Here is a 22821-nt window from a genome sequence, read left to right on the forward strand (position 1 = left end):
TAACCTAAAAAGGATTGAAGTCAAGAGTAGTTTTGTTACCCTATTCAGAGAACCCCATCTAAAATCTCTGATTTTTAGACCATTTAATATAGATTTTACATCTTGGATAATAATTTAAATGCTTTCTAGGATTGATTTCTTGTTATCCTGTTATCTTGTTATCCCCCCCCCCCCAGAAAAGAGAACAAACAAATAAAACTTCCCTAATCTCATGAGTGTTAATGAGCAGGGGTCAAGGGGTACATGTCCCCCCCCCCCCCCCCCTGCTTTAAAGGGAGAACTTCACAACATTTGTCCCTCTCCCCCCTTTTTGGGGGGGGGGGGGATTTTTTACTCAACAATGCATTGATATGTATGCCTACTTTAACACCCCATTTAAGTAGTCCTTACATGGAGAGGGAGCCAGCCCCCTACTAGAACATTCCACTCCCTAATTTGGTGTTCCCTATATTTGAGAACCTGTTGACAGCCTTGATTAATCCATAAACAAAATAAAACAAGGAAATAATTTAAACATTAGTTTTTTTTTGCACCATGTCCTGTATTCTACAATAACGGACATGTATGGACCAGTATATGTTTATGCAAATCCATAATGTCTTGGGACACACATATTGTAACACCTACGGATTATACATACTATACATGTAGCTATTACAGTAAATTACATAATGATCACAAGTTTCAGACAAATACACAAACATTTCCAACAATGTCAAACTTCTTAAAATAGATCGAGAACTAAACTGGGGAATCTTAAAAGGCATTGAACAAGAGATGGCGCTAGACCTGATCATGAGTATAAACTTGGAATATACTTCTACTTCTACTTCTACGACGATACTCAGCAGGATCCATAAGTCAGGATGTAGTGCTGAGGAATAAACTATCTAGTTCTTGGTCTAGATGCTTGGTGGAAACGCTCCCTTGAAGACCTCCAGTGAAGTAGCGTCAAGGGTGATCTTTGAAAGTGCATTCCACGTAGTTACTGTCCGAGGGAAAAATGAGTTCTGGTAGAGCTGGGTGCGGGATGGGATAGCCAGCAACTTCTTTGAGTGATACTGTCGTGTGTTGCTGGCAATCATGGGTGCTGTGTAATGGTGTGCATTGATGGCTACTGTGTCGTTTTAGATCTTGTACATGAGGTGGAGGCTTGCAGCATTTCTTCTCCTCTCCAGGCTCTCCCATTTCAGATGGGAGATTATATATATATATATTACAATTTCTCCTCAAACAAGTTCTTTGCCTCCATGGGTCATCACAGTCATCACCATCCTTGAGATATGTAACTGTTGTAGGCATCCTTGAGAACAGAATGTATCCATCAAAATTTATTTCTTGCTCAGTTCACTTCTTTGGTGACTTAGTAAAAGTGACTGCTGTATTTCGTCCCTATTTTCACGAAGTGACGGTAGTGAATGAAAATCGCATACAATTTGAATGCAGATTTTCCTCACTACCGTCACTTCGTGAAAACAGGAACGATTTGTTCAATTGATGCGTACATATCCATTGTTATTCAGCTCTATTGGGAATGAAGGATCAGTCCTACAGGGGAAGTTTGTCATGTCCTTGCTGACATAGCCTCCATTATTAACACAAGGTAATGATCTATGTCTGTTAGGACCAACCTGCGAAGGTGCAGAGCCATCACAGACCTGAAGTCCTTCATTGCTGTTGCTCAGGGTAGGACTCTCTCGTACCCTTTCTAACTTGGTATTTGGGATTTCTTCCTGTGGCTGGTACCCTGATGAATTTACCTGCCTGTGATCATCACGCAAAGGTTCCTGTTCTCCATCAGTAGGTTCATTGTTCACATCAGCTGCAGGTAAGGACTGAGGCAACATGGTGTCCATGCCAGAAGGGCCACTATCTATCTGTGAAGCCTGTCTTTGAGCAGGAGTGTCTGCAGGGATGTAAGCACTTTGTACAGGAACAGGCATCTGAGTGATGGGCACATATGCACTGGCATTTCTTGAGAGAGTTGGCAGGACTGTGCCAACATGAGCAGGACTCTGCAAGGGTTGTTCAGAGGCTTGGCGGGTGTCCTCAAGAGGTAGAGACGTCTGGACTTGCGGGAGTTGCTCACACGTGACGTAACCAGAGTTGCCTTTTGGTCTGGTGCTGGGCGAGTTTGAGGTAGGTGGGCAGTCAACGTACCCATTGCTTTGAGGTGTTCTTGGGCTACTCTTGACTGGACTGGCGATGGGAGTATCAATGACCGCTGATGTTGGAAGACTGCTGTTGCTTAATGGAGTACTGGGCATATGGGAAAAGTATGTGTTATCCATGTATTCACCAGAAGGGTCAGGATTTCTTCTTGTGTTTGTGTGGATGATGACAGCATGTTCTGGGGAGGATTGTGAAGAAGAGGGGTTACTGTCAATACTCGCATCATCTTGTGGGCTAGAAGGCCTTCCCATAAATATGTCAGTGTTATCCACATAGCCAGAGTTCCAGGGGGGCTGCGAGCCGTTATGAGAATTTGGGACCCTAGGTGCTGCCTGGGGTACATAATGGTTTGGACTCTCTTCAATCGTGGCTAGGTTTACAGACTGTAATCTCAATGGTGGGGAACTTGGCATGGCCGCTGCAATCACGTACGGATCACAGTAGGGTCCAGAGGACCTATCTTGGCCAGCAGGGTCAGTACGATCGGAAAGAGAGGAGTAGTAGGCACAATTCGGAGTGGCTGGGGTTGAAGGCTGGCTTGACTCGTCATCCGCATCGTCAGCTCGAAGTAGGTGATCGTCATATCCAACATTGGAGCATTGTTGACTCCCATCAGCTACATATCCTGAGTCATTCGATGGCTCAATAGACCTCACTGGAACCTGCCCGAACATTGAATAGTAAGGATTTGGATGAGACGTGTCCCGGAAGCAACTGAGCTGGTTGTAAGAGCTGCTTCCTCCCACCGACGTCCCCTCATCCGTGGAGGAATAGTGTCCTCCCGGAGGCGAAAACGAGTCCAAATCTGTTTCCACAGCATCCTGCGCCATCTGAAGATGAGGCCGGGAGGGGGTGAGTTCAGACAGCAGGGAATACGGACTTGAGTCGATGCTACCGCCTAAGTTCCGCATCTCGCGCATCTTGAGAAGTGGAACTTTTTCCACCTTCCCCCTTTCCAAGGAAGATGTGTCTGTCTCCACCCCAGAGGTGCTGGTACTGGATGTTCTGTAACCTTTGTCTTCTGACTGAGAGTCTGCTGACTCTCTGGAAAGGCTGATGAGCAGTTGTCTCTGCTTCTCCTTCGTGACTGATGGGAGCTCATCAAACACCTCACGCTCGATATTGGTCGGCTTCACGTTGCCCACATTCTATAGGAAAAGAAGATGAAAAGTAAAGTTGCATGAGCGTGCCTTTCATCATTTCAAATGGCACGGTGCACATGCCACTCCATGAACGGAGGGATACCATGCGTGTTACCAAAATGTCCTGTAAAGGGGTACTTTTCACGCATCAAACTCTGGCTCGTAGTACACAAAAATCGGGCCCGTATTGACTGTACACACCGGACTTAGGGGGGTGTTTTCAAAAGGAGGGAACATGCATATATGCGTACCCTAAATAACACTGAGTGGGGGGGCCGGGGCACAAACTGGCCTAATCAAGGCTCATTCAGATATGACCCTGTGAAATACCTCAAAAAACTGCTGTGGTTTATTCATGTGTAAATGAATTGCAATTGCACGCAACAAAGGTCCTGCATGAATTTGCTGAGTTAGAACTGAGTTAGAACTGTGTTACAAAATACAGATATGTGACGTGTATGTCACTCTATGTCATCACCAATAAAAGGCTTCGGTTTTGCATCGTCATATCTGAGTATTAAAGGCCTATAATATCGGTTGCAACCATGGTAGCTCTGAAAACAGTTATTGAATGTGGTGTTTCTGAAAACAAGGACAATTAATTGTCAGTGATTACAGCATGTTTCTGAAGCATTTTTGCTTCCTCCATCTTTCAAACATCACAGAAAACAAGGGCATACCAAAATAAATTTTCAAAAAACATTTTATGACGTTTCAACATACAATGTACAAGCTATTAAAGCTATATGATTCTTGTAAAGCGAAACGATGAGTGTAGGAAGTCTGAACGAGAGGTTACTTACGTCACGGTAGACAGGCTTTGGTAAGTCCTTTGAGTTGTTCTCAAGTCTCTGGTACGCAAAGGCAAGAAGGGCTAAGATTAGCAGGACGACCAGCGGAACACACACTCCAGCAATAATCAAAACTATGGGAAATAATAATGACAAGAATTTATGAATTAAAGGGTACAGAAATTCTACATGGACTGACAAAGTTTAAGACAATGACAACGACAAAGACAAGCACACTGACAATGAAACTGACAATGACTAATGTCACTGACAATGAGAGTCACAATGAAAATGACAATGACAATGGGGATGACAATGTAATGACAAAGACAAACACAAACACAATGATAATGACAAAGACTATGACTCAACAATGTCAATGACAATGGCAATGACATTGGCAAAGGTCATAGATAGGAAAATAAAAATATCTAACAAATTTATTGTTGATAGACGTGGAACAATATAACTGCATCAAACAAGTTTCATTTTAAGTTCATTCAAGCTACCAGTACTAAAGATCAAAGCGTGTACTATATCGCACGCGACAGTGACATTGAAAAAGGTCAGATTTCTTGGAATGCAAACTCATGAATAGATAAGAACATCAAAATATCTTACAAATTTATTGCTGATAGACGTGTAACAGTATGCCTGCTTCCAACGAGTTTCATTTTAAATTCATTTTTGCCACCAGAACCAAAGAGATATTACAAACTAAAGATCAAATTGCACACAAAATAATAATTTGGGTACAGCAAGAATGTAAAAATAGATTGTCAAAACACTTTTAACCTGGCAATCTATGGGCTGACAGATATAGAGTTATGAAGAAAATAAAGAATACTAGAAAACCCCTTTACCAAGGCTTGGGTCCGATGCTGGCCCTATTCTTTGTGAACATTGCGTTGACTTTAAGTCTATCTCTTTTAATGTAGCTTTTCTGCTAATTGAGAGTGTTTTTCATTTGTAATATCTCTTTACAGAAGTAATATTTGAAGTTCATATTTTGAATATAGTAAAGCGACATGGAACTCCTAGCATACAGACCAAAATATGTGTTGGTGATCGGTACACTTTAAAGGGATAGTCCACCCTGATATTAACTTGGTTTCAATAAAAGCAAAAAAAATGAGAGAAACAAATTTGTGAAAATTTGAGCAATATCCAAATAAACATAGGAAAATTACCAAATTGTGTTTGTTCGAACACACTTTAAAAATTCATAACTTTCTCATTTTTACTTGGCATTTGCTCAAATTTCCATTGACCTGTTTCTCTCATGTTTCCGCTTCTATTAAAGCAATCCTAAATGATTAGGGTGGACTTTCCCTTTAAGTTGTATATATACACATACTCTTACCTGAAATTCCTTCTTTGCTCACCACCATAGCAACGACTTTTAGGGTTACAGCTTTAGATCTTCCAGCTGAGTTTACTGCCAACAGAGTGATCGTATAGTTCTCATACCTGGCAAGACCTGAATATAGGCAAACATTCCAGAATGGTAACTTGTTAAGCAAGATGCAAGGCGTGATATCAATTCAATCCCTTTCTTTGATACAAAAATAGATCCTTTATAACATAATTCTTTCCCCAATAGTCTTATGTGATGTACTTATTATATTTTAGGTCTATTTCTTTGCAAATCTGTCATTTTAAGAGTAATATGGTACTGATACTTTTTGTTTCTAGTGCCCCTAAATATTATCATATTATTTTGGCATGAATAGTATTGTATTACATGGAATATAATCCGCTTCTCAATTCAAAACTGCGCAGCAATTTGTGTGCAGCAATTAATAGAGATATAAAGATGGAAGAACTTAATTTAATTTAATTTACTTTTAATTAAAGAACTTTACATAACTATCTTGATCTAAGGAGACACGAACGAACGAATAGAGATATATATCAATCATTTGAACTTCGTGAAATTTTACTGCACTGGCGGAGAAAATCTGTACTTAATCCATCCACATACTTTGTTATAGTGAACACCAAAGCATGCACAACTAATATGATCACAATGGTGAAAGATGAGACGCTCCATTCAACTCGGCTGCGCCTCGTTGAATATAGCGTCTCTTATCTTTCACCCCGTGCAAAATCTTGTACCATTGCACTCATGACCATTCACTATTTGCATAATAGTCACTGAAGCAGGTTTCACTGTACCTTGTATTGTGTGGTTGAAAGTGTCCAGATCCAGACTGTAATCATTACGACCCTCAAGATCATAGATGATCGTAGTGTTGCCCTCTGTCCCGTCGTCGATGGTTTTTCGGTCTCGTCTCACTTCTAACTCGAAGCGACTAACTCCCTGGAATGGTTTACTGTCAGTTTTAATCAGCTGTGAATAAAATCAGTGAGAGAGTAAAGATTGAAGAAAGCATGAAAGACACAGGGATGTATTCAACTTTAAAATGGTCAGACACAGTCACACTTGTCTAATGAACTCCTTCAAGGAAACGTACAAGTTAGAGTGGCCTCCATGTGGCCCTTCTCAGCAGATTCTATAACACATGCTTCTTCCTTGAAAGAGAGAGTGGGAGAGAGAGTGGGAGAGTGGGAGCGAGAGAGAGAGAGAAAGGGAGAGAGAAAGTAGAGAGAGGAGAGAGAAAGTAGAGAGAGGAGAGAGAAAGTAGAGAGAGGAGAGAGAAAGTAGAGAGAGGAGAGAGAAAGTAGAGAGAGGAGAGAGAAAGAGAGGGAGAGAGAGGGAGGAGAGAGAGTGGGAGAGTGGGAGAGAGGGAGATAGAAAGAGAGGGATAGGGAGAGAGAAAGTAGAGAGAGAGAGAGAGAGAGAGAGAGACAGAGACAGAGAAAGGGAGAGAGAAAGTAGAGAGAGGAGAGAGAAAGTAGAGAGAGGAGAGAGAAAGTAGAGAGAGGAGAGAGAAAGAGAGGGAGAGAGAGAGGGGGAGAGAGAGGGGGAGAGAGAGAGTCAGGAGAGAGACAGACAGAGATGGAGAAAAAATGTAGATGACTACAGTAGTGATGTAGCCTTTTACATAAAGACGACCACAGCATTCATGAAATTTCTTCCTACCTGGGTAGAGAGTGTCAAATGTAGTTTCATGCCTTGCTAAAGGACACAAGTGCCACACGAGGGCTCAATCAAATCTACAACCTTTGCATAATTCCCAGTCCACAGTTTAAACCACTCAACTATTAATAAAGACATTTTGGAAGAGTATCAGAAAAGAGAAGTCCACGGTAAAGGATGATTCCAGAAATGCTCTCATATTTAAAATAGGAATAGAAATAGTAAACAATTTGGAATAAAGTAATCTCTCCCCTCTCTCTCCCCCTCTCTATCAAACCGACGGAACAGTTAACAAAGAAGAGTCAACAACAACGATATATGAGACTAGGCTCTTCAATGGACACTTACAAATTTAGTTATTTCCCCAGGAAACTTAAGGACTGGGACGAGCTACCTCAGATCATCGTCGAACTGCCTTCTTTGGAGCAGTTCAAGGTGGCTCTTGAAACAATTTAGTTCCCTTTTTAGGAACTGTACCGCATAGAGCTGTATACACCGATTCGGTTTGGGGGTTTTATGTACCTGCCCGCCGGTGGCGGCGCTATAACTGGGGGGCTTCTCCGATCCAGCTGACAGTACAGAGAGCTCGAGAGCGGTTACTAGCTAGCGGAGCAGCGACCCTGGCCGGCCTGGGCGAGGTTCGGTATAGGTATAGCATACCCGTTGCAATGTAAGCTAGCTAGCTGCAGTCAGACGCCCCCCAGTTATGGCGTCACCTTATGAGGGCGCACTTCCACCAGAAGTCGCCCGAATCGGTGTATATAACAACTCTATGCTTTACCCTCATCTAGATGCTGAACAGGCGTTGATGAGTATTACTATAGAAGTAGAAGTAGAAAGTCTGATATGCCACATGTTTCTTGGAGACAAATGTACTCATAGCTGTGTCCTCTGTTTTTCATTTGTTGAGACTTTCGGCACAATTTATTCAATTTGTGGAAACTTTGATGATCACAATTGTTCCCATTTACTACATAATCAACTAAACTCTTTGTAACAGCTTCAAGAAAATTTGTTCTACAATATACATAGCAAGACCAGTACTCAAAATTATTATTTTGTACTTATTGCAAAAATAAAAATAAAACAACAACAACAGATCTCGGATCTTACCTTCCATGTTAGTATAATATCTCTCTCATCCTCTCTCTCTTCACTTTGAATAGTGGTGTAGTCTGTTCCCTCAAAGCCTACGTTGGGCACTAGCAATCAATGCAGAGATGGAGAATAAGGATCAACATTTTGAAATACAGCTCTGATAGAAAAATCTGCACCTTCTCCTATGACTACATGATCTACTACTTCATCCACACGATGCTGCAGTCAAAAGCCAACTGGATATGACCCCCCCCCCTCCCCCCCCCCCCCTCCCCCCACCTGAAAAAAGAGAAAAAAGTGGAGGAAGGGAGGGGCATTTTCTTCATATTTCTCCTTTCTGATTCATTTGAGGGGCAACCATCACATCACCCCCTTAGGCTACACCTACAAGGTTATATACTAACTTGAACTTCAGATAACTTCAGGCTTCTGGTAAAGCCTTGCTTAACACTGCATGGTACACTACCTAACAAACAAGTCAATGCAACGCGTAGCACCCTCTCGCCAGGTACATATGGCCTATATACGACATAAGTTACCTCCATTAGACTATACTGTTACATTACTAGGCAGGGAAGTTATTAATACCTGGGGATTGGATGTACAAAAAGTTTACAACTTTATAGAATGACCCATGAGAAGATCTGAAAATAAACTTTATTGTAATTGGTATGAGGATTTAAAAAAAGAATGTGAATAAAATCAGGGATTTGCAGTAGAAGATTAAAGCATGTGAGAAGGTGACAAAATTAAAGAACACTGAAAAAATGGAAATGCATATTTAATGAGCTATGACCTTTGACCAAAATCGAACTTTGGCTGTATTTTGATACCATGTACCTTCATACCAAATTTCATCAAAATCTGTCAAACATTACTAAAGTGATCGAACGGAAACCAGATTCATTACGAACGGACGGAAGGTCGGCGGCGTTACTAAATTCCCTCCCACTTTGTCGACGAGGGGAAAATAAAACATGCCAGAAAAATAAAAACCATGTAGGCCCATAAAATTTGTAAATAAACAGCATGCCTACACAGGCCTATATACCATAAACATAATTCCATGTACCTATTTGTACGTTATAGGGTATAGGAATTTGATGCACACTCTACATTAATACTGTTAATTCATTTATTATTATATTTCATTTTCAGTGTTTTGTTTTTTAGATGGTTTACCCGCATAGGGCGCGACTCTCCTAGTCAAATGAACATATCGGTAGTGTCTTGCACTGAACCCGGTTCCGGCATTCAGAACATAGGGGATCTGATTGCATCACATCGCCTCCTCCACCGACCTTTATCAAAATAAGAGAGATAACAAAAACTAACCTGTTGGTAGAGTTCTACGGCACACTTCCTTAGATGACAGCCCCCAGTCAGACGAACTTTTACGAGCTGTCATTTGAAAACAGTATTCTGTATTGGCATTTTCCAGAATTAAAGCATGCTGCCTGTCATACTTTATAATAACCGGCTGTAGGAGAAATCATATCATATTTGGGTTAAACCACTTTTACACATGCTAGTATGATATCCAATTTTCAATTTTATTGATTTAATTAAGCCAGTCATTACAAATAACATACAGTATACATGCATCATGTTATCCTGAAGAATTGAGGTATGCAAGTAAATCAGAGTTAAAGGTAATACAAAGTTTTGGTATGGGGTCATGAATTTGGTTCAAATGAACATATTGGACGCAGTCCTACAATATTCAGGGATCGTTGTCGCCCTTGAAATCGAGTCTAAAGTGATGAAATTGTAAATAATAAACTCTTTAGGTTGTATAGCTCCCTCTCAAGACTGATATTACTGTTAAACAATGTTTCTTGACTACAATCGACCGATTTGCTATGCCCGTTTGGAAATTATATCAGAACTGCATAATCTGAGATTTTCATGGTCGCAGCTACCATGGAATGGCCTTAGGTGCTATTTAAAATATTTGAAATTTACTGGGAGATTCGGTAAATTTTTGATTAATTTCTCAAAAGTAGAAGTGTTTTAGGGGCTACATTTTCTAGTGCTTATAATACATCCACAGGGGCATCCAAATATATCAGCATTTTAAAGAATTACTATCTATCCAATTTTCAAAATTTCCCAAAACTTTGCATTATACCTTTAAGAAGGATAACATAACAAATCACTTCTTTATCTAACTTTATCCTTAAGAATTGAGACAGGTACCGGTAAGTGAATTGGCCGTCTTGAATAATAACACAATTGAAGCGCTGGATTCTTGTGTTCAGCGCATGCTCCTAAAGTCTTAGTAGGAACGGTCTAGACAGGGCTCATAAAAGATGGCATCATATACCGTACATTGTAGGTCAAAACTATTCAAGTTTCTTTTAGCTAGGTTCCAGTCCCGTTAAGGAATACCAGAAAAAATACTGCAAATTTTCTTGTCGGGTTCTGTTTAAAGGCCCACTGCACTACTTGTAGCTACTTGCGCCCTCTATACAACAAACAATGCATAATTGGTGACCATTGGTCCCCCATGATCCTCTTTTTCTTAACTGAGAGCTGAGTTGATGAGATAACCACCTGTCCAGTGACCTTGCAGGGCGGTCTAATCCCTCCTGTAAAACTATGGCAGATAAGCTTTAAAGCTTTTCTCTCTAGCCTAACTCCGAGCACGGTCCGATATACACATTTCTGTGTACGGTGCATGTAACTTTTAGCAAGACTGGGCAAATTTCTTATCATATTGATGATTCCAAATCCTCACAAATACCGGCACTTATGTGCTACATGATCAACCTTTACCAACCACTCCCACACAGTTTCTTTCACAATGCCATTGCATGACCAGAACTCAACTTTATTAAAACAAAATGACTTTAATTATCCTAATTTTGTTGTTGCAACATTGCTTTTTATCTCATCCTCCTGTGTCACGGTGACTAGTATATAATTCTTGATAACATAGAAATAATTTCTAACTCACCGTTAGCTCCTCCCCTGTGGAGCGATCTTGATATGTCAACTTGTACTTAAAATGCTGAATGTATAGGTTACAACCAGAGAGCGTCCATCGGATATCCATTGTATGGGAGGATACAGGAACAACACTTGTGATGTTAGGCGCAGGGGCAGTAACTACCAGACAAAAGGGAAAAACAAAATATTTATGATATCCCATTCCTGTATTCGCAGTTATTTTCACAGGGGGTTTATTTTTGTTGCGAACCACTCATTGATCGTGTATCTAACAGCAGGCGAAAAGATTTCAAGCAAGGACTGAGATCACGAAAGCATCTCGCATGAGCCATCTATACACTAAAGCACGAGCCTTCACCGGGACATGCCACATAGTTTGAGACCACACTGATTGTATTATTATTATTATTATTAATATTATAGGCATTTAGCTACGCTATTCGTAGTACACTATATCACAGCGCTTACAATAATATGCAATATAACAATATAACCACAAATCTTAACATAACGTTAAACAAACAAAAAAATAATAGCGAATCAAGTAGAAAATAAGTAGGTTTTTAAGGAGTTTCTTAAAAACATCCACTGATGAAGCAGCTTTTATACTGGAGGAAAGTTTATTGCAATCCTTAGCTGCTGCAACAGTGAATGTGCGATCTCCTGCCTTACTACGAGCCACATGAAAAGGCAACCAAAATGGGTCTGCATTGGAGCAATTGTAATGGCTAATGCTAAAGCCGAAGTAATAATAATGGAGCGACTGGAGTGGCAATGTGCCAGACTTGTACCCTATACAAGACTCCACTATTATTATTATCAATAAGTCTGTTTTCATCAGCTCGAGTTTACCAAATAAACCACTATTTTCAGACTCTGGATATTATCCCGAAGCTCGAAATTGCGTCTTCACCAGAGCGATACGCTCAACACAAACTAGCTCGGACGGGCACAAATTAGCCTGCTATTTCCCCAATAGCAGGATATTTTGGAAACAAGACCAAGATTTCTCGGGATATTTTCTCGACCAAATATCCCGCGACCAAATATCCCGCTAATTGCATCTGCGGGCTGATGAAAACGCAAATTAACTGGTTAGTTTGTGATTGCGATAGTTAAAATAGTGGGTTATTTGGCAAACTCGAGCTGATAAAGACAGGCCTATCATAACCCTTTACACCAAGGGTGCATTCTCACTTACAATGATCGAGAGGGCTGTACTCCGGAACATCAACACTGAGTGTCCCTAGTGCATTGGTGATGTTGAGTCTGAATGTTGACGCATCCTTTCCTTCGAAGTGACATCCATACTCACGATAACCTGGGCACTCGGTCCAGGATTTTTGAAATCTAGAACAAAACAAAAAGAACAAATAGAAAAAGAATTGTAGGATCATCAATAGTGATCTGTCAGTTTATGACAGGTTCAGTGACCCAATCAGAGTTCTACTTCAAGTGTCTCTCCAAGTACTTCGGTCTTTAGCCATCCGTTTCAGCATTTCATACCCCGTTGCTCCACATTCCGCAATTAAATCATCTAGAAAGCCTTTAGGAGGTCTTCCCCTCAACTTCTTTCCATGTAGATGGCCTTCTAGTACTATGCCACAGCATAGGATTGACAACAAAAAAATCACCTACACAAGACTAGGCCCTATCTTTTATTGTGTACTACCTATATTATTTTATTGGATTCACCAAATATCAAAATTAGCATGCATGAGAATTAGAACTGAAATAATTGGCTAAGAATTTCTAGTTACATTGTACATCTCTGACTTGTGCTTACCCGTACTCTTTGTATTCATAGGTGACATCAGTTGGTAAATGAGTATCAGAAATGTCCTTCCATTCACAAGTGAAGTCCACAGTATTGCATCCAAAACAGTCAACTTCTGGCGCTTGTGGAAATACTGCATAGAAGAAACAGAAATATGAACTAGAGATGAGCACTTGGACAGGTACAGGTGGGCTGGAAAAGTCAGAAAATGACATTAGGTATGATATCCACTGACATGCGCCATGTCCAAAATCATTTAAAATTATGTCAACATGCACACCTTACGGATAAAGTTTATCCTATTTGAAGAACTAAGTGCTTAAAACAATTACTCTCCCCGACGTAGGTGTCTATATTGATGCACAGGCAAATAAAGTTTATACAATTTGAAGAACTTAGAACTTAAAACAATCTCTCAAACACATGCTCATGTGTCCATATTGAGGCACATGTTTGCGTACTTCTACATGTATGTATTGATGCCTACCTAAAAACTATTTTTCAAACACATGCAAAATTAATCCTTATAGCCATTGAAAGCATTTAATCGTTGGCACGCCTATTGTTTCTCGCATGCACATATTGGCAAATTTTGATGCAATCATTTCAAATGTTTCAAAGTACTTCAAAACACAGATATAGTAAGTTGCACGTGAAGTACATGTCGCTACCAAATAAGCCAACAAGATGTACTTGGACAATATTCCAACAAAAGAGCAACTTACAGAACAACAGACAGTATAACTCTGGACTATCACCAAAGGACAACTTATATGGACAATCTCCAACTCATGACAATAACTTTATATTGGACATTTTATAACCATACAGGCTACAGCTAGCTTACCCCTAGCAATAACCATCCAACTCAAATCAATAGATAGTACAAGTACCTTGGTGAATTATTCCTAATTGTTCCATTATTGTGCTGGTGACGGTTGTTCAAGTTGTAACATTTTGAAAAGGGTAACTATCTGAGGTGAGTGTTTGTCCCAGGGTTTGTTGTCAGGACAAACCATTTCCCTGGTGAGTTACTGCCCAAGAGGGAGCTGTATAATAATAATAATAATCTTTTAAAGTAAAGTCCAAATTTTATTAAGTTAAACCGAAAATGGAAATTATTTTTGCCCAATTGATCGTGAGCCCGGCAGCCACTGAGCACCGCCAGATCGACGTTGCTCTATCCCCTATTGTTCAACGCTTCAACATTATTGTATATTATTGTCTGGGAGTGTCATGGCTGAGTGGTTTAAGGCCCTTGACTGGACATTCGAAGGTCGAGGGTTCGAATCCTGACACGGCACTAATATCTTTTGGCAAGATATTAACCTGCACTTGCTACTCCCCATCCAGATATTACATGGGTACCCGGTAGGATGCGACCGTCATTGTTGGTCAAACAGTTTTTGAGCGTCAAGTAACGCCTGGCTGGAATGCTCTCCAGGGAGTTGAGATTGTGCACACAGTGTGTGCAAGCAAGCACTGAATCCAATGACGGGGGTAATAGTATGTAAGCCCTATGTAAGCGGAATATTATCATAATTATTATTATTATATTTCATATGTATTGTAATTTGTAGGTTTATTTGTAATTTTTTGTTTTGTTTTAGATATTATTGTTTTTCATTGTATTTTGTATGTTGTAGTGCTTAGAGACTTTGATGGAAAGCGCTTTAAAAGCACTGTTTTTATTATTATCATTATTATGATTATAGTGCAAGGCAACAAGTGCCTCTTGAGGATATCCCTTGACATTATATCGTGTACTCACATCCTATTGAGACATTGAAGACCTTGATGGTAGCACCTTGTGGAGACATGCAGGAGTAAACCCCACTATCATCAAGCATCACATTGGGTATCTTCAGCTGCGATGTGCCATTATCAAGGTCAGTGATAACCCAGTCTGATGTAACCATCTTGTTGCTATGGTGCCATGTTACATTGGAGGCAGTGGTGGGATACGTTGTGCAGTTCAGTCTCAATGTCTCACCTACTTCTAGGACATCTTCTGTTGAAACCAGAAGAAAACAAAATCAAGAAATCTTGAGCAAGGAGTTTCAGTTCCTGACTTAAGGTCAGTTATTTTTAAACAATACTTGCAGGATATCAGGTAATTCCTTCATCATTTCAGAAATCTAATTTTCTTCTCTCTTTCAACTCATAGAAATAAGTAATTTTCTTATCTTTACAACATGATTGGTCTATGTATCTTCTTTTCAAATGCATGACTATATTATTTTCTAAAAATTTGAAGAAAGGGAAGACACTAGTGTCCAGTGTATAGTGGAAAAGATGATATATTTAGCACTCCCTCAGAACTCTCTCAGTGTCCTGAATGGGTTCCTAGGCCGGGTGAAAATCTTTCTTAAATTCTTACCATGATGAAAATGTATGATCCTGGATTGCACCAGAGCTGTTCCATTGTAGCATGTTATGTTGCTGCCGTGATAAGTATGGTCCAGGTCTTCCAGGACTAGTCTAGAAGCGTTGGACACCTGGTTACCGTTCAGTAACCAGACGACTTCATGGTCTTGTTCTCCATCCGGGCCTTCCACAAAGCAGTCCAGGACTAGCACCTCACCAGTTTTGATAATCGCTATACCATCTTCTTCAGCACCTATCAAGGGAAAGATTACAATTATTGATAATTTTTTGGTAAAGAGGTTAAAGGTAAAGACCAGTATTGAAAACGCCCCAATTTCAAAAAATGAAATGGAAGCTCTCATTACCAATCATGTGAAAGAATATGTTTTGACTAATACATGATGATAAAAAATTTGCCGGGAAACTGCCTACTAATTCATATATTTGGTAAATTTGTTTCTCTCATGGTCTGTGAGAGATATAGGGTAGTCCCATATACATCTTTCTGTGTATAGTGCTTGTAACTATAATAAGAATGGGCCAAATTTCTTATCATTTTGATGATTCCAGAACCTTGCAGATGCTAGATGCTAGATGATCAACCTTTTTTGATCGATTCCACAACGTTTCTTTCACAATGCAATCGCATGACCATAACTGGTCTTTACCTTTAACAAGACTAAGTTAAGGTTTCCTTCAAAGTAGGCAGGACTAACTTTGGATGCTTATCAATAGAAAGACAGGACTTTCATTTTAAATTCTTGTTCAATCAGTAGGTTATATCTTCTTGAGGAGACATGAACATGTCTCCTGTCATCTCCCTCTGCTGCCATCTTTTGTTGGAAACATGAAAGTTACATATGAAAATAATAATTTCAGTCACCAAATTAGACTTCGTTTTGAAGGAAAATTACAAATTTCAAGTAACTTTATTATATAATCATACTTAAAGGGCAATCCAACCCTTGTAAAAGTTGATTTGTATGAAAGCAGAAAAATAAAAGAAACAGAATGGCAAAATGAATCGGACCAATATAGTAAAGAAGTTAAATTATGAGAATTTGAGAGTTTGAATTAAGTTACAACTTAAAAAGGAACATGCTTTTTTTTGGTTAAAGAAGAAAATGATACAAATTATATCCCAGTCTATCTGTCTTGTCTTCAAATACTTTCATTAATGTATATATTCAAATCTTTTTCTTGTTTATATCGTCTTCTCTGTTTATGTCATTCCCATGCTATATATCAATATTAATTTTTAATTTTTATATGTTTGTTTACCTTTGTATATTTTTAATGAAGTATTGAATAAACTGAACTGAAGTGAAGTGAACTGGAGTAGAAGGAAAAGGAGGAAGAGAAGGAGGAGTAGAAGTGGGTGTGGAGAAATGTTGGTATTGTTACCATCCATAATAGTAGTGGCATTTATAAAGAAATTAATATTCATCTGACTGCACAAAGACTAGGATCCCTGGGGAAATATAATTTTTTAATAACAATAGAGGTGTCGTGGTCTAGCGGATATGTCATTGGAGTGTGGATCACATTGTTTACATCAATTTGAGTCCTGTGTCTTTGGCAAGACACTAATCTGCATTTACCACTCCCCACCCAAGTGTTAAATGGATACCTGTAGGAAAGAATTCCTTGAATGCTGTATAAGTACCGGAAACTGTAGCCTAGCAGAGCCAGGGTAATATTGGAGTGCTTTGAGCATCTTGCGTGGTGGATATATGCGTTATTAAAATATCCAATATTATTAAAATTATTAATTTGATGTTGTTTCAAATGATTACCCTCAAATTTGTTGGAAATCATTGATGGCACATCATACTATCTATCCCATATAGGAAATGCGTACTGTGCCAAAGCTTAAACACATCTTTGCATCTCCACTTCTCCAGTCAATAAATTGACCATGAACTTTGATATGGAATAATGGATTTTGAAAAACAAGACGAAACTGTCAAAAACAATTTGGTCATTGTGACAGAGTCGCATCCCGCACAAGTCCCTACATTAATTCAGTCAAATTTGGCCATACATTTTCCCAAACCCTAGCCACATACTTTCAGAGAGGAAATGAGAGGCACGATGGGTTTATCTATTCACGGAAACAACGCAGCAACTGAAGCCTTATTGGACAGCTCTGACGATTGTTGGATGCATTAATTACCAAGCAAGGCCATTCAACTTGTCACTTATTTTCCAGATTATACAAGAATAATTAGACAGTAGCAAGCAGAGATTACTGAATGGTCTTGATTGTCCCCCGCCTTGTTGTGCAGCGGACCACAGCTCAAGGTTGGATCCTTTCATTAGGCCCGTCTTCATCAGCTCGAGTTTGCCAAATAACCTTACTTTTTTAACTATCCCAATCACAAAATATCTAGCTAATTTGCGTCTTCATCAGCCCGCAGTTGCAATTAGCAGGATATTTGATCAAGAAATATCCCAAGAAATCTTGGTCTTTTTTCCAAAATATCCCGCTATTTGGGAAATATAGCGGGCTAAATTGTGCCTGTCCGCGCTAGTTTGTGATAAGTGTATCGGTCTGGTGAAGACGCAATTTCAAGCTTCGGATTAATATCCCGAGTCTGAAAATAGCATGTTATTTGGCAAACTCAAGCTGATGAAGTAAGGCCTATTTACAAGGAACTACTTGTGGATTCTTGGAGATCATTCTCTGCCTTTTCATACAGGAGATTAGCCTTATTTTAGGAATAGAAGGAAAATTAAGTTTCAAAAGCAGCCACAATTTGCCAGGATCAAACTACTGTTGAATTGAAGACTTAATTATTTCATCCAATTCCTTCCATTCAATCTTGTAAACTTTGGTGAAAACATAGATGAGATAATTCTTGATTCTTTCTAGTTAAATGAACACAGAGGTGGAATTCTCAGCAATTTCTGACAATTAGAGGGAAATAGTAGTATAGTACTCCCTGCTCAGTTTGTCAATGAATAGACAAAGAATATGTTTAGATAATCATTGTTCTAAAACATCATCTTTACAGCAGGTGAAGGCCAAGTCCCCCCCCCCCCCCCGAAAAAAATTAAAAATTAAAAATTAAAAAAAAAAATCTGCTGAGAGCCAAAAGGGCATTTAATATGAATAGAAATGTACATAGAGTTTAAAAGCAACTGTCCATATCAACAGACAATTCAAGATTCAAGATTCAAGATAATTTATTGTCTGATTTAAAAAAAATACAGAAATTCGTCCTCCACTGGCGAGTGACGTACATACATGTATACAAACAACATAAACAATATATAAATACATTCGAGGATACCGATACAAAGAAAAAACAACAATAATAATAATAACAATAATAATAGCAATAATAGCATTAACAAAGCTGACATATAAACTTGAAAACTGACATTTAAAAATGAATCTTGATAGTGCACAGAATGCATTGAATAAATGAATTTAAAAGTGCTCTGAGACATTCACCCTTCTCTCCCAGAAAGGGGTATGAGGAGAGAGAGAGAAGAACAAATGAGAGAAAGAGAGAGAGAGAGAGAGAGAGGGAGGAGTCGAATGGAGTAGAACAGAAAGGAAATGTGAGGGAGAAAGAGAAGGAGGGAGAAAAGAGAAGGTGACAGAAAACGAGGAGCTCTGGGAGGGAAGAGATGAGGTAGAGGTAGAGTACAGGATATCAAGAACAGTGACTGCCTGTGGTAAGAGAGACAAATGAGTCGTCAACATTCAAAAATTCGAAATTCAGAGCTGCAAGCTAGAGATAAACCCTGTGCAGTAGAAAGTTAGAATAGAAAAAAGTGTTCAATAAGGAACCTAGCCTTAGCCATTTCACATTTACATATACATAAACATGTGTCATGGGACAGCGGCCATAACATACTAAAAACATGTAAGAGGGCATGCATGAAATGCTAAAAACAAATAAAACAAAACAAACAATATCTGTGACAATGGCAGATAAAAAGGGATCAAACAATCAACCTTCTACTTTTGAGCAACTCCAAATATTTGTACATACATGTATTTAGGTTTTATAGGTGGTAAGGCGCCCCCTCAATTTTCACAGTTTTCGAACTGGCACTGCCTGTGTGGCATACTCGCAAAGGTACAAAACGATTGTTCCAGGAAACCTATATTTGCACAGTTGGAAGTATATTGTGTTGATTAACTTTCAGTCCAATTCTGTTTATTTGTTTAAAGAAGAACAGAAACAAGATAGAGATCTAATATTCACCAGTATACTAATTCAAACAAAAATGAATTGTGTGAAAAATTCACATTACATGGTCACACTCAGATATGGTCACAGATATGGTGATTGAACATGAACTGAAAGAGGAAATGAAGTAATACTATAGTTAACAATCAAATGGGTTAGAAAGGTATATCAAAGAAGTGTATGAAACTGAAATAAGAAAAACAAGCACAAATATTAAAGATCAAATATTCCTTAGCATCAGGTAAAGAAGTCAGAAGCGGATCTAGAGGGGGGGTTGGGGGGGGTTGCAACCCCCCCCCAAAAAAAAAATCCGGGGACCATTTTTTTAAATCTTATCTTTTTTTTAAAACTTGTAATTTTATTTTATTCTATATCTATGTATTTATTTCATTTATTATTATTATTATTATTATTATTATTATTATTATTATTATTATTATTATTATTATTATTATTTCTTTTTGGGGGAGGGGGGGGGGGGGTTGGGCGAACAAATGTCACAGAGTCCCTTGCCAGGCGCGGATCTACGGGGGGGTTTAGGGGGTTTAAACCCCCCCCCCCCCTTGGGCGGCCCAAAAAAACAAACAAAAAAAAAGGGGGGAAAAAAAGAAAAAAAAAGAAAGAAAAAAGAACGCACGCTGGAGAGAAACCCTTTCAAGTGCAAATATTGTGAGAAGATATTCAACTCATCTGGTAACTTAACCAAACACATGATAACTCTGGATATAACTGTGTATTTAACTGTTACTTGATTTAAAAAGACGTTATCATGCACTGCTTTTTATGGTCTCCATTGTGTTAATAGATGCCAGGAAAACATCACTTACGGGGTTCAAATAAACCCCCCCAAAAAAAAAAAATCGGCTCGCCGCTTTGCGGCTCGTGGACGATGCTCCGCATCGTCATTATTTTGGTCAACCCCCCCCCCTTAGCAAAAAGCTAGATCCGCCCCTGGAAGTTCAATGCCACGATCTCTCTTATGACGTGTTAATAATTGGAAGTGGAGACCTACAAAGTCGTTAAAGAGTAATGTTTTTTTTATCATAATTCATTGGTGTACTGTTATCATTATATGTTTTGCAGACGATACCAATAGATGAGTGTATTGACGTTATGCATACTCAAACAAAATGAGGTATCAGTTTTGACATCATCACAAACAAACAGATTCTGTTGATACTAGTTCATAATTGTATAAACTACCATCAAATATACTGTTCCTCTGTTGAAACAAGGTTATTATTAGACTTTTATTGTTCAGCCATTCTTGATATGTTTGCTCCTCAGTCCCTGCCTAGTCTGCAAATAAAGGTTCTGATTTGACACTGTACCACAATTCCTTGAGCAGAGCCTAGATCTGCCAGTTTCTGGCTGTGTCAAACAATCTTGGTTAGACTCGGCTCATCTTAAATTACATACCAGTGTCAAAACAAAGTCTATGATTGGAGACTACAGAAGATACTATACCACAGAGCTGCAAACTTATGTCACAATAAGTTATAAAGACTAGCATTCCACACCAACCAACATGACTGTCATAAAAAAAAAAATTTAATCAAATATATGACCCCACCGACATTTTATGAATACATAAAATCTTGTTCTTCAAAATACAGAGGGTACAAATATTACAAAGGCATTGCCTCTGCCAGTAGAGCATGGGAATTCCCCAAATTTCTACCCTGCCCCACCAACCCCTTAACTTACAAAGATATATTACTCCCTACTGCGTTACAAAGGATGAGTAGCAAGAGAGAGCATGCTTCGGAACAAAAGGTTGAACCATGGTCCATCGAACCGATTTCATTCTCATACAACTAAGCTGCAAAAAATTCAAAAGAGGGCCGCAAGAATAATATTGAACAAGACATATGACACACCGTCGGCTGATTTGTTCACAAGTCTTAAATGGATGACACTAGACAAGCGGTTTGAGTTAAGTCGTGTTATGATGATATATAAATGCGTTCATAACTTAGCACCTTCTTACCTTCAGGTAGGCTTAATCAATCCTAATGATGTACATGAGCATCATACAAGGCAAATAGACAGTGGATGTTTACGTGTGCCTAGATTTCACACTGATTGTTATAAGTGTAGCCCAATTGTTTCTTCCATATTTGAATGGAATAAGCTAGATAATTCATTGAGAACGGCTTCCTCTGTCAATTCATTTAAGAGATTGTTTAAACAAAGTTGTAATTTGTGAATGGCTCAGCCGTATATACACTACGTGCATGTTCTGTAATATTTACATGACTTATTCACATAATTGCGACTTAATTAATATTTTCCTATTGACATTACTGTTTACTAGGTTTATGATATATGTTTATTTTGCAAACGAGTATTATTTTTGTAACTGTTCTGTATAAATGTTATAAACGATGTAAATATGTTCATTCAGGGCCCCATGGAAGACCACTACTTGCTGGTGAATGGGCTACCCTGTCAAAAGATCAGAGAAATAAAAAATGGTTTAACGATGCGTTATTTACAGATCTGTATACTTGAGTATTTTAGAATTTAGAATTTGTAGAATTTTATAGACTCTTTGACCCCCCTCTCTCGGGGTATGAGAGTACAAACAAACATAAAAGTATAAATAGTGGTACATGACTTGTGAATATAATTCTTATACATTATACATATACACAATGATGCAAAGATACAAAAGATAATAAATATCTTTTGGCTATACACTTTATTATGAGCCTAACTATTTCTGTTTTGGGGCAACATTTGTTTTGGGGCTATTCTGAGTCTCCAAAAAGTGCTCAACACCCAACTTCTTGGGTGGAATAGACAATGTTCATAGTTTAATCAAATGTAATGCATACTACATGTTATAAATTATTTCATTCGCTTGTTACAAATACAATGTAGTTGTATTTCAAAAGTCAGAATGTGAATTGCATAAATTATGTGTTGTTAGGTAAGACAAGCCATAATGTTAACAAAGATGTGTGCATTATTTAATCTGATTACCGTATAAAAATTGCCTATTAACCGCCCAGCGGACAGAAGATGATAAAGTTGTGATTTGATTCTAGAGTTTTATTCATGAGTGATTCCTGTATCCAGCTCATGGCCTGGTTATAATGTCATCACGTAATTAATCAAGCCACTAGTGAGTCATTTAATGACTTAGTGAATCAAATCAGATACATGATGGCATACAAATGAATTCCAAAAGGTCCTTTAATGTTGTTCCTGTTTTGTCTTCTTCCTTTATTATCTACCTCTTCCTTCCAACAGCAATTCTACTCTT

At 38.7% G+C, this 22821-nt stretch overlaps 1 protein-coding gene across 3 annotated transcripts in view; it reads right to left on the minus strand.

The window, feature by feature from the left end:
• Positions 1-315: 315 nt before the first annotated feature.
• Positions 316-22821, minus strand: part of LOC100892849 — a 49648-nt gene continuing 27142 nt past the window's right edge. For all 3 annotated transcript variants that reach the window (XM_030996291.1, XM_030996289.1, XM_030996290.1), the window contains exons 3-13: positions 15356-15595; positions 14747-14986; positions 12985-13108; positions 12400-12548; positions 11206-11357; positions 9582-9726; positions 8262-8350; positions 6284-6458; positions 5469-5585; positions 4118-4239; positions 316-3320 (exon numbers count right to left, since the gene is read on the minus strand). In XM_030996291.1, the coding sequence (XP_030852151.1) occupies positions 1491-3320; positions 4118-4239; positions 5469-5585; positions 6284-6458; positions 8262-8350; positions 9582-9726; positions 11206-11357; positions 12400-12548; positions 12985-13108; positions 14747-14986; positions 15356-15595 (3383 nt within the window). In that variant the 3' untranslated portion in view covers positions 316-1490. The remainder of the gene's footprint in view (positions 3321-4117; positions 4240-5468; positions 5586-6283; positions 6459-8261; positions 8351-9581; positions 9727-11205; positions 11358-12399; positions 12549-12984; positions 13109-14746; positions 14987-15355; positions 15596-22821) is intronic.

Source organism: Strongylocentrotus purpuratus, unplaced genomic scaffold (assembly GCF_000002235.5).
Source record: "Strongylocentrotus purpuratus isolate Spur 01 unplaced genomic scaffold, Spur_5.0 spur5_scaffold_3, whole genome shotgun sequence".
Lineage (NCBI taxonomy): Eukaryota > Metazoa > Echinodermata > Echinoidea > Camarodonta > Strongylocentrotidae > Strongylocentrotus > Strongylocentrotus purpuratus.